The sequence below is a fragment of the Lathamus discolor genome, chromosome 1 (genome assembly GCF_037157495.1).
Source record: "Lathamus discolor isolate bLatDis1 chromosome 1, bLatDis1.hap1, whole genome shotgun sequence".
Classification (NCBI taxonomy): Eukaryota; Metazoa; Chordata; class Aves; order Psittaciformes; family Psittacidae; genus Lathamus; species Lathamus discolor.
Genome location: NC_088884.1, coordinates 29,839,794 through 29,853,457, shown reverse-complemented (window position 1 = coordinate 29,853,457; position 13,664 = coordinate 29,839,794). Strand labels below are relative to the sequence as shown.

Here is a 13,664-nt window from a genome sequence, read left to right as displayed (position 1 = left end):
ACTAAACTGAAGACTAAGTGATACTTACTCTGCTTGTGTCTTTTTTAGGCCATATCCTTTTGTTTTGTTTTATTCCAAATTCCATGGGCTGGAAATGTGTGTTGATGCAAGGACTTTTGGAAATGAAGCTCGATTCATCAGACGTTCATGTACGCCAAATGCAGAGGTGAGCTTTAACGAAAGTTATATTAGGTTTTATATACTTAGAAGTCCCCTTTTCCTTGAGTTTCCCAACTGAAAATCAAACTGATAATCTGTATGATTTTTATACATGTACTTTTAGAAAGAAAAAACATAATTTAATGATGTTCTCTTGAATATAGGTGAGGCATGTAATTGAAGATGGAACAATTCATCTTTATATTTACTCCATCCATAACATTCCAAAGGGAGCAGAGATTACTATAGCATTTGATTTTGATTATGGAAATTGGTAAGTATTTGAACATACTGTTCTAAAATATATCTGATGCTTACTAAGTTATGTTGTAATTCAGAGTGGCTTTGTTTTTGTGTAACTTCTTGCCTGCTTTAATAACACACGACTCCTTAAGCACTTGTTTTTACAAGGAACTGCGTGTGTGTGGGCAGGGTTTCTTCTCTACATTTGTTATTGCATATCTGCTAATTTCAGCAGTGTTGCAGTTACTTACAAATGATGTGGAAAAGAAGCGAACTTAAGTGAATATGAATAAAGATGTGCTATGAAAATGTATTGTATATAGGTGTCCCATAGTGTGGGGAGAGTAGAGGTTTGAGAATGTAGAGCTATTTGGTAATGCCTTATTTGTTTCAGAGTACCTCTGTAGTACAGTGTCTGTGGAATTTAGGTATAAGTCATGTTAGTTTTATGTGTGATTAAGAGTGCTGCGATACACTGAATGCTTAGTGCCTTAGATTTTGTAACCTGTTACATGTTTTCCTGCATGTAATTGTTGCTCCTCTTATGAACTGGGGAAAGCTCCAATTGTATTAAACTGTTGCCATTATCTGTGAGCATTGTTTTGAAATGGTAAAAGAAATAATTGGTTGACATATGTAGGAGCTGTTGTTCAAACAGCTCTCTGAAATCTGAAGGCAAAATAAGGCCTTTGAATGATAGAGTTTCGTAATGGTTAGTAGGAAATGTTATAGGGTATAGGTACATTGCGCAAGAGCACTTAGGCTAATACTAACCTTGGAAACTGAAGCACTGGAAGAGACTGTTTCTGTATGTGCACTTGATTGGGTCCAGAATCAGTCCAACTGTTTGAGGCTTTCCTGCACCAAGGTAATACATTTTCCTGTGGTCTGCTCTTAAGTCAGCTTGGGTGCAGTACTGTGCAGACATGCCTCCACTACTTCTGTACCTGAATAGTTACGTCCGTAGAGTATTACCTGTGTTAATCAGCTCCAGCTTAGACTAGTTCACTGTACCTTGCACTGTTAAGTGTTGTAGACATACCTCCCATAAAGACAACCTGAGAAATTGCCTGGTTGATAGGGCATTTTTAGGTTTTGTTATTTATCCTTCTAGAAGTACATAGTAGTTGTGTTTAGTACCTTCAGCTGACAGTCTGTGTAAGTTGAGTGTGTTAGAATAACAGTTCCTGTGTATCCATGTAGAACTTAAAATTGTTCAAAGTGACTCTTGAGTTCTCATTCTGTAAATTATGTCTACTGTCTTTGTTTAAACCAAGAACTGTCTGCCTTACATATGCCTGTTAGTAGCTGTCATACTTCCACCTGGTGTATATTCTGGCTTTTAAATGTCTTCAATCTTTTAAGCTAATGCTAACCTTGAATTTTAAAGAATTCCATGTGGCAAACAGCCACAAATTCTGTTAACCAACAGATGAGATTTTTTAATTACAGCAATATTGTACATGTTGGTGAAAACTTGAGTGAACTGCTTTTAATATGGTTGGTTTGCATCATAGCACATGTTCAATGTGAAGTGTATCGTCACCTGCATGATTTAGTATTGAAAGTCTCATTGCTGCATAGCCTAATCAAAATATGCCTTCTTGTATTTAATTGCTTTTAGTAAATACAAAGTGGATTGTGCTTGCCTCAAAGAAAATCCTGAATGTCCAGTTCTCAGACGTTCTGAGCCGACAGAAAACATCAATACTGGATACGAAACCAGAAGGAAAAAAGGAAAGAAGGAGAAAGATGTTTCAAGAGAAAAGGAGACTCAGAATCAGAACATCACATTGGACTGTGAAGGAGCAGCCACCAAAATAAAAATTGCAGATAATAAACAAAGGAAGCTCTCTCCCCTCAGGCTGTCTATTTCTAATAACCAGGTATTGACACAAAGATGATCAGAAAGAAAAGCTTACAGAAACTCTTCTGTAGTTACTAAAGGAATTCTAATAGGTCACTGAAAAGTGACCTATTTTAGTGGCAAAAATAGTCACGATGGCTGAGGTGTTTAGAATTTTTTATACTATTTATACTATAAAGATACGTTGGTTCCTATACCAGTTTTAACCATACATTCTTCCTCTGAATTTCTTTGTGGATCTCTAATGTGAAAGCCTCATGTCATGCTTTCTGGAGCTCCCAGTCCATCCTGAAGTGTCATCTATTCAGCTGCATGTGTTATTTGGGAACGTAGAATTTTAAACATAAAAATTGGTAGCCCTGCTCCTAATAGCAAATAAAACTTCAACCCAGAATATTAAGTGTTGGCTGCAGATCTGTGTTTAGTAGAGCTCTGCAGCTCTGCTAAACAGAGTTCAGGGAGTTGGGATGAGGAAGGTGTGCTTTGAAGCTAAGTAATGGATAATATATGGATAGTATGGTGAAGCTACCTGGTGATACTGCATGGTAGGCAATTTTTAAATAGTCTTAGTTACATCAGTTTGAAAGAACTAGTGGGAGAGATCCATGTGATTAATCTTGCAGAGCAGCTATTAAAGATAAACATTAAATGTGAGCAGATGGTTATTTTGGTAACTATTGATCCTTTCTTTCTTTTGATGGTGATGATTTTTTCCTATATAATGTTTTTTATGATGATTTAAGGGCAGAGAACAAGGAGTTGTTCTGTGAGGGAGCCATTTCCTAGTTCTTTTAATATTACTCGAGTGAAGGAAATAAGGTAAAAACAAGCATATTGACCCCCAGTGTTCTTAAGATGATCAAATTGTTCTGGGGTTTTAGTAGCTAAATAGCTTAAACACACTCGGATGTCCAGAAGGCGTGGCATGTGACTGTTACAAATGATGATCTCCAGGGAGGCTGTTATTTAAACTTTTTATCTTAAGTAATCTTTGGGGAGAGGGGGTTGGGGGGTGGTGTGTGCTGTAACAAGTGATAACTGGTATTTGGAACCTTAGCTTTCAATGTAATATACAGTGCTTATATAGAACAGACACAGGAGAGCTCATTGTATTTCAAAAGTGAAATTAAACAGTAGGAATTGTGAGAAGACTAAAGCTGTTAAAACGTACCTAAACATAGAAGCCAGTCAGTTAATAGCTTTTTTTGTTCTTCTGGGGTGAAATGTATAATGCTAAAGAAAGCATATGGGGAAATGTAAATGTACTTTAAAGACAAATATTAACCCCTCCCCAAACTTTCTCTAGTCCTTTATGTAAAAGTGAAATTGCATATAGGACAGGTGAACGCTGCACTCTTTTCAAAGGCACTCTTTAATGGTTTGGGGTTGTTTGGGTTTGGTTTAGTGTGGTTTTTTTGCTTTTTCAAAACAGAACCATTCTTAGTTAGCTGACTCTTGTGTTTCCTTATGGTGTGACACAGCATTAGATTCTGTACTGAGAGTTTTAATGGAAAATGTGACTTTAATAGAAAACACTTTAAAGCTGAGAAGAACTTTGATGTAATTGTTAATATCTTCTTTGACATTCATTCTTTTACACGAAAATTAATGCCTTTTTTTAATGGGTGTGTAATGTAAAGTTCCTAATTCTTTGACTGGTTAAAAAGTGGCTGGGTTAGTGGCTAGTGATAGTGCCCAAAAGTTTTTATTGGTTTGGAGGTTTAATTCTGGGATATATTTTGTGGTTGGTGGGGTGGGGAGTGGGGATGGAAACCAAAAATTTCAGTAAGAGCAGTACATGACAGATTGTGTCTAAACTCAGAATGGAATAGATCTAGGCAGGTGATCATATTTACAGCTTTGTACAAAGATACAAGTGAATATTTGGGGTTTTTTACATTTTTGTCTTGACTTATTGGCTTAGTTAATTTTGATCTGAGGATTCTAAGTTCTCTGTAGCTTTTAGTTTTCCCTGGCTTGCAAGAGTAGTAGAGCTTCTATAAAGCAGTCATTTCCATCTTTCAGGAGCCAGATTTTATTGATGATATAGAAGAAAAAACTCCCATTAGCAATGAAGTAGAAATGGAATCAGAGGAACAGATTGCAGAAAGGAAAAGGAAGATGGTAAGTTGGGAAGCAAGTAGTTGCCTAAAGCTGTCACTGAGGCTTAGTGACACCTGCTCTTCCCATGCTAATTGCTGCCTTTTTGTAGGCTTGTAGAATCTGAGCATATCTGAAGTCAGATCCTTACATGAACTTCAGCTTAAAATGAAAGGCTTGCTATTTGAGAGCACTTCATCTGGCTTGATCATTGCTTTCTGACAAAAAGCTGCTTTTATCTTCACATGCATAACTTCTTATTGCCTTTAAAAAAGATGTAGAAATATCTAGAATTTATTTTCTTCATTACTACTTGTTATTTGTAATGTCCATTTTTATAGATGGCATTGGAAGTCAGGACTTTTTGTGAGGTTGGTAGAACAGTGTTATGAAAACTGGCATTTTAAAATGCACTTGTCTTGTTAGGCATTCAAAATGTGAGCCACTTGAAATTACCAGTTCAATCAAAATCTTGGCCAAGTTGTATAATGAAATACTAATATTTGGAACTTAATTTTATTGTTTGTTTAAAGTGGCACCAAGCTGTCTGCATCTGCCCAGACCTTAGAAAACAAGGGGGATGGGTTGGGATGGGGTGTACATTCCTTTTGGTCAGTTTTTTGTACTATTCTGTTGGTAGCAGAAATTACGAGATTTGTGTTTATGAGACATAAGAAAGCAAAATCTGTTCATTAAAATACATATTTTACTTACAAAATCTGAAGAATGACAACATGAACTCTGATACTAATATACAGCAGTGTCCTGTCATGCTTTTGAGGAATGATTCTCACCAAACATTGTTGAATGTACTGGGTTCTGTGGCTATTTTTTTTTTTTGGGGGGGGGGGGGGGTAGGTGGGAGGGAGTTGTTGGCACTTTATATTCTTACAAAAGTAAAACACTCTGGGAAACTTACTTACAGCACAGTTGCTGTAGTAGTTAAAGATGTAATTATTTCTGTAGCTCCATTATGAGGATTGCATATAATTGCAAGTTTGTCTGTATTTTACCAAGCAAACACTGGCAGGTTCAGTGCCAAAACATAACTTGGTTCCTCATTCGCTCATACAAGCAATATATTTGCAGGTATTCTTTCTTTGATATATACACATTGTGGATATCAATGCACTGTTGGAACTACAGGCATTTGTAAAGAAACACCCAAAAGTCTGTAATAGAAGCCCTCAGTTCTGCCACTTCTGTATCGTCTTAAGCACAGCTCTGTGCAGGTGAAAGGATCTGCTTCTGTACAGCACTAGGACCTGAATTATGAGTAGACAGAAAATTCAGTTCCTCTGTGTGACCTAATGTTACCTTATTTTGAATAGTGATTCCTGGGTGTTGATTGTATATTTTGATGTAGTTTGTGGCACTTGGAAAATTGGGTCAGAAGCTGATGTTGGTTGTTTCATACATGTTTTTTATATCTTTCTGGTCCTTAGTGTTTTATTGCTTATAAACACTATACATGCAAGTAAGTGGCTCAGAGGTATGTGTTCTTTTTTATGCTTACAGGCCAGTGATTTATTAGTAAATCACTGTTTTCAGCAAGTTCTTAAATCCAGAGCAGGACTCCTTGTTTGTCAGGATTGGCATGAATGCAAGCCTTTCTTCAGAAGTCTGTAATAATTACAGTCATTGTAACATCTCCCTTTCCTCTGATCTTCTGCTGAAGTTGATCTTCATGTCAACACAGTGAACATGTTCTGAAGTACTTAAATAGCATTTACATATATGAAAGATTGACTGAAAGTTAATTATTATTAAATCCTCAGACAAGAGAAGAACGGAAGATGGAAGCTATCCTGCAAGCTTTTGCCAGACTAGAAAAGAGAGAAAAAAGAAGAGAACAGGCTTTGGAAAGAATCAGCACAGCAAAAACTGAGGTTAAATCAGAATGCAAGGAAGCACAGATTCTCAATGATGCTGAATTTATTCAGGTAGTTATCTGGAACTTTTATTTTAAAGCTAGCTTTAAAATAGGGGTATTTTATCAGTGGATGTCAAGCTGCACTTTAAGATGTATGAAATACTTGGGTTTATTTTCTCTGAACTCAAATATATTTGACCAAATTTTATGTAGTTTTCTGACATATTAGCTCTTGATTTTTATTTTTCTTTATCCCCTCCTCCCCCCCTCCCCAAGAAAACACATACAGAATTTATTTATGAGGAATTTCAGTTGCATTAGTTAATGCAGGTGGGCACATACCCCAGCTGCATAATTCAGTCTCTCTTTGAAGTTCAGGATAGGATGTATGTACTGAGGCTGGCTTCAGGCACAGGAGATTGCTTTACTTAGGCACCCTGTATAACCAGTGGAGAACAATTTGCTTTTTCAGTGGGTTACTCAGGAACAGATTATAATTCTTTCTTTTCTTTTAAAGGAAAATAATTACTAAGCCATAGTTTGTTTTGAGTTCTGGCAGATGATACTTAATGTTTCATAAAGTTTTTTACTCTGTTGTCACTGGATACTAGTATGTTTCTTGCTTTGCAAATACTTGTACAGATTCTCAGTTCAGGTTGTTTCTGTCAACATGCTATTTAAGTGCCTTTTGTGAAAATGCTAACCACTTTGTAAACTATAAATTAAAAAAAAGGATATTAGACTGAAAGACATCATGATGATTTCTAGCTTTACGTGTGAATGAGTGTGGTATGGCAGTTTTTGCACAAATCTCTGGTGATCTAAGCAGTGGCTGGTATGTGTGAATACTCTGCCAGTGATAGGGCAGGTGCTTGGGAGGAAAATGCAGGAGATCATGTAGTTTGCCTTAAAGAAGGATAGAAATACTATCTCTGAAGTATTTTAGTTCTAACAGCAGCAGTGAAATAGAGGCTTTTTGGACCTGTAAAGGAAGGGAGAACTAATTTTAAGATAGATATGTAGCTTTACATGTGTGTGGGATCTGTTTACTAGACTTTTCTTTTGTACCAGGAACCAGCAAAAGAAGAAACTGCCACCAAGCCTACCCCAGCCAAAGTTAATAGAGCTAAACAGAGAAAAAGCTTCTCTCGGAGTAGAACTCATATTGGACAACAACGCAGACGACACAGAACTGTCAGCATGTGTTCGGATATTCAGCCATCTTCTCCTGACGTGGAAGTAACTTCACAACACAATGAAACTGAGAATGCTGCACTGGTAGCTGAGCCTGAAGCAGAAACTGTTGTTACTGAAATGGTTGCTGAAACGGAAGCTCCAGCACTTAATAAATGCCCTACTAAGTATCCTAAAACAAAGAAGGTATGTCTCTGAAGGGCTGGGGGAGAAGAGGATGGACTTTAACAGAGCTTTAAAAAATCACTGGCTGCTGCATCGCTATGCAGCTGTGTATAGGTTTTTAAAACAAAATGTTGACTCATTTATTTAAAAATCACCAGTACATAGCCACTGGCTGGTAATACATTAAGAGATTTTAAAAGGGGTGTGTAACATGCATTGGTAAAGTTAGTTTGGATTTTAAGAGACTTCCAAAATACGTCTTGCAGAACAATTTTTGAATAAGTATTTTCTAAGGGAAGTACTTTCTAAATGAGCTAAAATAATTTACGTAACCAAAACATGATTAAAGCTGTTAATTTAAAAAGGAAATAAAAGTTGCGTTTACTTCCTTTGCTCATCATATCCTTTAGAAAGTGTTTTAATGTTAGCAAACAGAGTATCTCAAAGGAAATCATTACCTTCTAATGCTCTTGAGATGGCTTTTATGAAGTGAATGCATTTAAATGCTCAAAAATTACATGCATGTTTGGAGGGCAGTTTCTTTAGTCTCATTAGTGCTTTGTGATGAGGAGTTTTCTTCTGTTAACATCACACTATTTCTCTTCAGCTGAGATGCTTGGGCTCAAGTTTAAAATTTGTCTTGGAATTCTGCTACTGAATTCATATCATAAATACAGTTGTTCTGAGCACTTGTGTAGTATGTTCAGTGAGAAATAAATACAAAAGAACTAAATGTTCTTTCCTACAAAGGAAAAAAACAAACCAAAAAACCCACAACAAATAGAACCCAAAAAGTAAAACCCCCAAAACTTCTGTATGTAGAGTAAATCTATACTGATTCTTTCTGCTGCCTGCATTATTGCAGTAAAACTGTCCTCATTCTTGCCCTGTGTATTCTTAAACTTGCAAACTGGCAACTTAGCAGTTTTCTGGTTTGTGTAGCAGTTGAATAATTAGACTAAAAAAAAACTTAAAAGCCATGGATAAAACCACTCGTAAAACACTAATTTTCTTTCTCTCTCTCTGCTTAGCACTTGGTCAGTGAATGGTTAAGTGAAAAGAGTGATAAAACGGGGAAGCCTACAGACAGTCTATCAGAAAGGCCTCTGCGCATAACTACAGACCCTGAAGTTCTGGCTACTCAGCTGAATTCTTTACCAGGTCTCACTTACAGCCCACATGTATATTCAACTCCAAAGCACTATATTCGTTTTACTTCACCATTCCTTTCAGAAAAGAGGAGGAAAAAAGAACCTGTGGAAAACATTACTGGCTCTTGTAAGAAGGTAATGCTTCCCTTCATTATGGTTGCCCATCCCAGATTGATTAAAGATGAGTCTTCATTTGTTAGCACAATTTCAGACAGAACAAAGCTGGTTAGCAAAGCAGTTCTGTCATGTGGAGCATGGTTTGAAATGGTTATCATTAAACTGTTAAGGCACTGATTTGAACTTGTTTTATTACAGCGTTGGTTGAAGCAGGCTTTGGAAGAAGAAAATACAACAATGATTGATAGATTTAACTCACCATCACAAGAGAGATCTAGAAGTCCAGCCATCAATGGTGAAAATAAAAGTCCTTTATTACTGAATGACAGCTGTTCCTTAACAGGTGAAGCTTTCACTAATACAGTACATAAGAGCTTTGTCAGAGTAGGTAAATGTGGAGGAGAATGTTTTTAAGTAACATTAATGAAAACTCCAGGGATATTTGCATTCTTTCCTTATACTTTCTTTGAAAGAAATGAGTAGTTGCACAGTGGTTGGGATTTTTTTTCCCCCTTTAATGGATAGTTGATACTAGATGAGTAACCACCATGTCTCAGTGTGTACAGTCAGCAAAAGGCTAATGTATGCTGTATAATGTATATGAAGACTACGAGTATAAGGGGTTAGATTATAAATTCATTTTCTATGCTATTCTATGTATTCAGAATTCCTTTTAAATTCAGGGCGTTACATTGCACGTAGGAGAAAAGCTGTCTAAGCTTCTAAGCATAATACAAAATAGGAATGTGCTAAAAACTAAACACACTTCTGTAAGGATACTGAGTGTATCAGGTATTTTCTGTGCGCAGTCCTGAACTTGGAATTTCCGCTTTTTAGCTAAACAGTCTTAAAAATGTGTTGAAGTTGACTTTCCTTTTCTGGAAACATAGACTGTTCTTTCCATTATCCTTTCATAGATATTTCAGTTAGTGATAAATGTGGGCTGTGAAGAGTTTTGTTTTCAGGAGGCCTGTAGGTGGTTAAGAGTTCATCTTTCAGGAAGCCTGCCCTTAAGAGGTTTTTGTAATCTTACTAATTTTTTACTCTGGAATTCATAATGTTTATGAGTACGTAAACAACTGTAATTACTGTATCTAGATCATCTCTTTTCTGATTCTAACACGCAGATCTAACCACACCACTAAAAAAACGAAGACTGTATCAGCTGCTGGAGTCTGCATTCTCAGAAACCTCCACACCTACTCCTTCTCCATATGCCACACCAACTCATGCTGACATCACTGCCTCCGAGCCATCATTGTTTGCTACCCCTCCTAGGGTAAAAACAGAAGATGAAGCTTGTAGAAATGGTTACAAACCCATCTATTCACCAGTTACTCCTGTAACTCCATGTATACATGGAAATACCATGCACTTTGAGGTGAGAGTTACAGTGAATTTCACTGTGTTCAGAGAATGCATTTAGACATTCTTGTGTAAATCAGTATTTGTACTCCTGCTAAAAGGGAATGGTTTATATTTCTCCAGGCTAAAAAAGAAATTGACTTACAATTTCTTCTTATTATTTAGAATATTTCCTCACCTGACAGTTCCCCAGAAGTAAAAAGGCGAGCTTACAGTCAAGAGGTAAGGATATTTGCCTTAAAACTGCAAGTGGTATCTTGATTTCACCTCAATGGCTGAATTGTTCTTCGTAAATGTTTTTCACCAGCCATTGCAAATTTCCTGGAATGTAAAGGGTCACTTCTCTACAGGGTTTATGTGCTTATTACTTTGTATTTCCACTTTACCTGTTTTCATTTTCTATTTTAAACTGTTTTTTCTCTCGTCTTTTTCTGTATCACTTAAAAACCCCATTAGCTGTCTTGGAAAGGAGTAACTACTGCCATTTATGGATATGAACAGAAACCCAACATTGGTACTTTTCAGGCTGTAGATTTAGATTTAAATGAACATTTCTCCTTGTTACCAACATCTCTTAATTGTTATTGTAGAGCCTAATTATGCTCAGTGTGAGAGAGCAGAGCACAAAGGTAATAAATGGCTGTAGGTGGATTAGTTCAGGAGCAGCAAGCACTGTGGCCCGGGTACTCCCAGCCTGGGGGATGGATATATCCTGCTGCAGGGCTTGAGACAGGTGGACAGTCCACTGGTGTGGTTGTGAAACATGAGAGCTTCCACAGGGACCTCTCTGCATGCATAGGAAACATTCTTCAGCAACACTAAGCTCCAGTTCCTTTTGATAATTGTGCAGTTTGCATAAAGGTGTTGAACTGGAAACTTAATGGCACCTAAAAGGAATGGGTAAAAATAAGTAATAGCAAAAAGATTCAGTGGGTTATATTAATGGAGACTTTCATTTCTGATGAGTCATGTAAATGAATGATCTAAATACTCTTCCTTTTTGACTTAAATAAGGATATTTCTTAGGTGAAAAAATACACAAAATTTTTCATACAATCACAGCTGTTGAATGAACTGAATATTGACTGAATTTAACAATCGTGTAAACTATTGTAATTGAATATTTTGATGTTTATCTGGTTCAGAAGAAGGGTTTTACTTAGGAACTTTCATTTTATAATACAAACAACTCTAAAAGGATTCATGACAAACCATACTGGTTTAGAAAAGCTGCTTCCAGCCATGGATCTGTGCTGGGGTTTTCATGGTTAAGTTTTAAGAAGTACAGAAGACGTTTCTGTAATTTAAGATTTATATTTTATCTTTTCTACAGTATACTGGGTTTTATATTGTTTCAGAAAAGCTCCCCCCTGGTTCTTGAAATACATATTTTGATGCAGAGGATCCTATTTATGCTGAATTGAAACAAGTGCTTTGTAACTTCCTGGTCAGGGACTTGTTCCTCTTGAAGCTTCTCCCCTTCCTCTCTGCCTATTACATAAATAAAACCTGGCATTTAAAGTTTATTTTGGCTTGGATTTTTAAAATGTTTTTACCTGATACACGGCAATTGTAGAAATAAGTGGCTGTAGAACTGTTTAGATAAATTCGTGGTACTGGAACACCTTTAATCCCGCTTAAAGGCACAACTGAATGTCAGAATAACTGCAGGTTTTTTTCAGGTGTGGAAAACTAGTTGACATGCTTTTTCTTCACGCAGGGCTATGATAGAGCATCAATTCTAGCGCTGAATTCTTTCCGAACCTCCAACCTGACAGAAATGGGCCTGCAAGAAATCAAGACTATTGGATATTCCAGTCCAAGGAATAGGACTGATGTCACACGGCAGTGCACTGGAGAAATGGAATCTGTGTCAGACCTCCAGCTGGGACTCGAAGTAATTGAGCAAAGTGTACTGCATAAAAACCTGGAAGCCCCCCCGCATGATAGGACTGATTCAAACAGCCAACTAGAAACTGCTCATTGTGGGCGGGGAACAATTTATTCTTCCTGGGTAAAAAGTCCCGACAGGACAGGTGTAAATTTCTCAATGAATTCTAATTTGCGGGACTTGACCCCTTCACATCAGTTGGAGGTAGGAGGTGGATTCAGAATAAGTGAGTCAAAGTGCCTGATTCAAGACGATGCTAGAGGCATGTTCATGGAAGCATCTGTTTTTTGTACTTCAGAAGATGGAATTGCATCTGGCTTTGGAAGGACTGTCAATAGCGACAGCTTGATGGATGGAAATTGCACACCCCAGAATCCTCCACAGAAGAAAAAGGTTATAATTTTAAGAATCATTTGTTCTCTCTCACATAGTCTGCTAATGATACTTGTATAACAGGAAGAACCATAATATAGTAAAATCCAGCTGATGGCTGATCTTTAGGTACTACAATGTAGTAGACATTATTCAGGGGCAGTAATGAACAGCAAAAAGTAAAGCTGCATACACCCACTAGTAAATGTTTTTTTTCTAAGTAATAGGTACAAATTCACTTTTATTTCATAAGCCTTACATGAATTGTTGAATAAAGAATTACTTCTCAGGTTTGAAAGGGTTGAATATGACACTAAGTATTATATAATCTGTTATACAGAATACATACTACCATTGTAGAGTCATTAACAAGCTGAAATTTCTGTAAGTTCATATGCTTCTTTGAAAGTTAAACTAATTTATTTTCAAATCCCAGAAGCACTTAGTGCTTCAGTAACCCTCTGCCCCCTTTTTCTTGCTGACAAGGATTCTTCCAGGGTGTTACTGCTAAGAGCTGATGCTACAGTAATCCCCCAAACACAGAATGGTGTGGCTGCCCCCTGACACTCACTGTCTAAAAGGCTCAGTTTGAAGAAATAACCAGGGAAGATCTGTCTGCGCCCCTGAAAGAATGGGGTTTAGGCTTTCCAAGGACAAGGAAACAAGGCATCTTTCACAGTGTAAAAGGGGGGATGAGGTGTCTTGTTCAGTATTTTTGTAGGAGAATAATAGAAGCCTTTTCCTAGGATCAGGTAAGACACAAATGTCCTTACGCAGTTGTTAAACGTTTTTTCTATATTTCAACATTTCTGTGGGCATTTGCTCGTCTATTTTTCTCTCACCATTGTACAAGTTCATCCATTTCAATATGGTCTTGTACATAGTGCCCACATGACAGGTTTCATCCATTCTTAAGCTGTCTTTAAGAAGTATCTTTCAAGGGATCCCAAGTATAGGATGTGGAAATCATACAAATTTTTTGAAAGCAAGATCAGTTCTACCTTTTTCTGTGAAAAACCAAATATTTGTAACTGTTCTTACCCTGACATATAGATGAGTTCTAATAGACAGATGTGTTTGAAAGCAAACAAAGCAGGATGCTGTGGTGGTTTTCCTTGTAGAAACGGATGTCTGCTCTTACTGAGGACTAGCCCAGTAAAATATGAA

At 37.0% G+C, this 13,664-nt stretch overlaps 1 protein-coding gene across 6 annotated transcripts in view; it reads left to right on the top strand.

Moving 5' to 3' along the window:
- KMT2E (lysine methyltransferase 2E (inactive)) overlaps window positions 1-13,664 on the top strand; it is a 59,155-nt gene that overhangs the window by 38,485 nt on the left and 7,006 nt on the right. For 5 of the 6 annotated variants that reach the window (XR_010609898.1, XM_065666294.1, XM_065666310.1 and 2 more), the window contains 11 exons: window positions 49-166; window positions 324-433; window positions 2,027-2,288; window positions 4,295-4,393; window positions 6,148-6,312; window positions 7,314-7,622; window positions 8,633-8,887; window positions 9,068-9,212; window positions 9,997-10,250; window positions 10,400-10,456; window positions 11,955-12,518. Coding sequence is in view for 5 of the 6 variants with exons in the window: in XM_065666294.1 (XP_065522366.1) it covers window positions 49-166; window positions 324-433; window positions 2,027-2,288; window positions 4,295-4,393; window positions 6,148-6,312; window positions 7,314-7,622; window positions 8,633-8,887; window positions 9,068-9,212; window positions 9,997-10,250; window positions 10,400-10,456; window positions 11,955-12,518 (2,338 nt within the window). In the remaining variant the exon portion in view is untranslated. The remainder of the gene's footprint in view (window positions 1-48; window positions 167-323; window positions 434-2,026; window positions 2,289-4,294; window positions 4,394-6,147; window positions 6,313-7,313; window positions 7,623-8,632; window positions 8,888-9,067; window positions 9,213-9,996; window positions 10,251-10,399; window positions 10,457-11,954; window positions 12,519-13,664) is intronic. The other variant, XM_065666315.1, reaches the window with a different exon arrangement.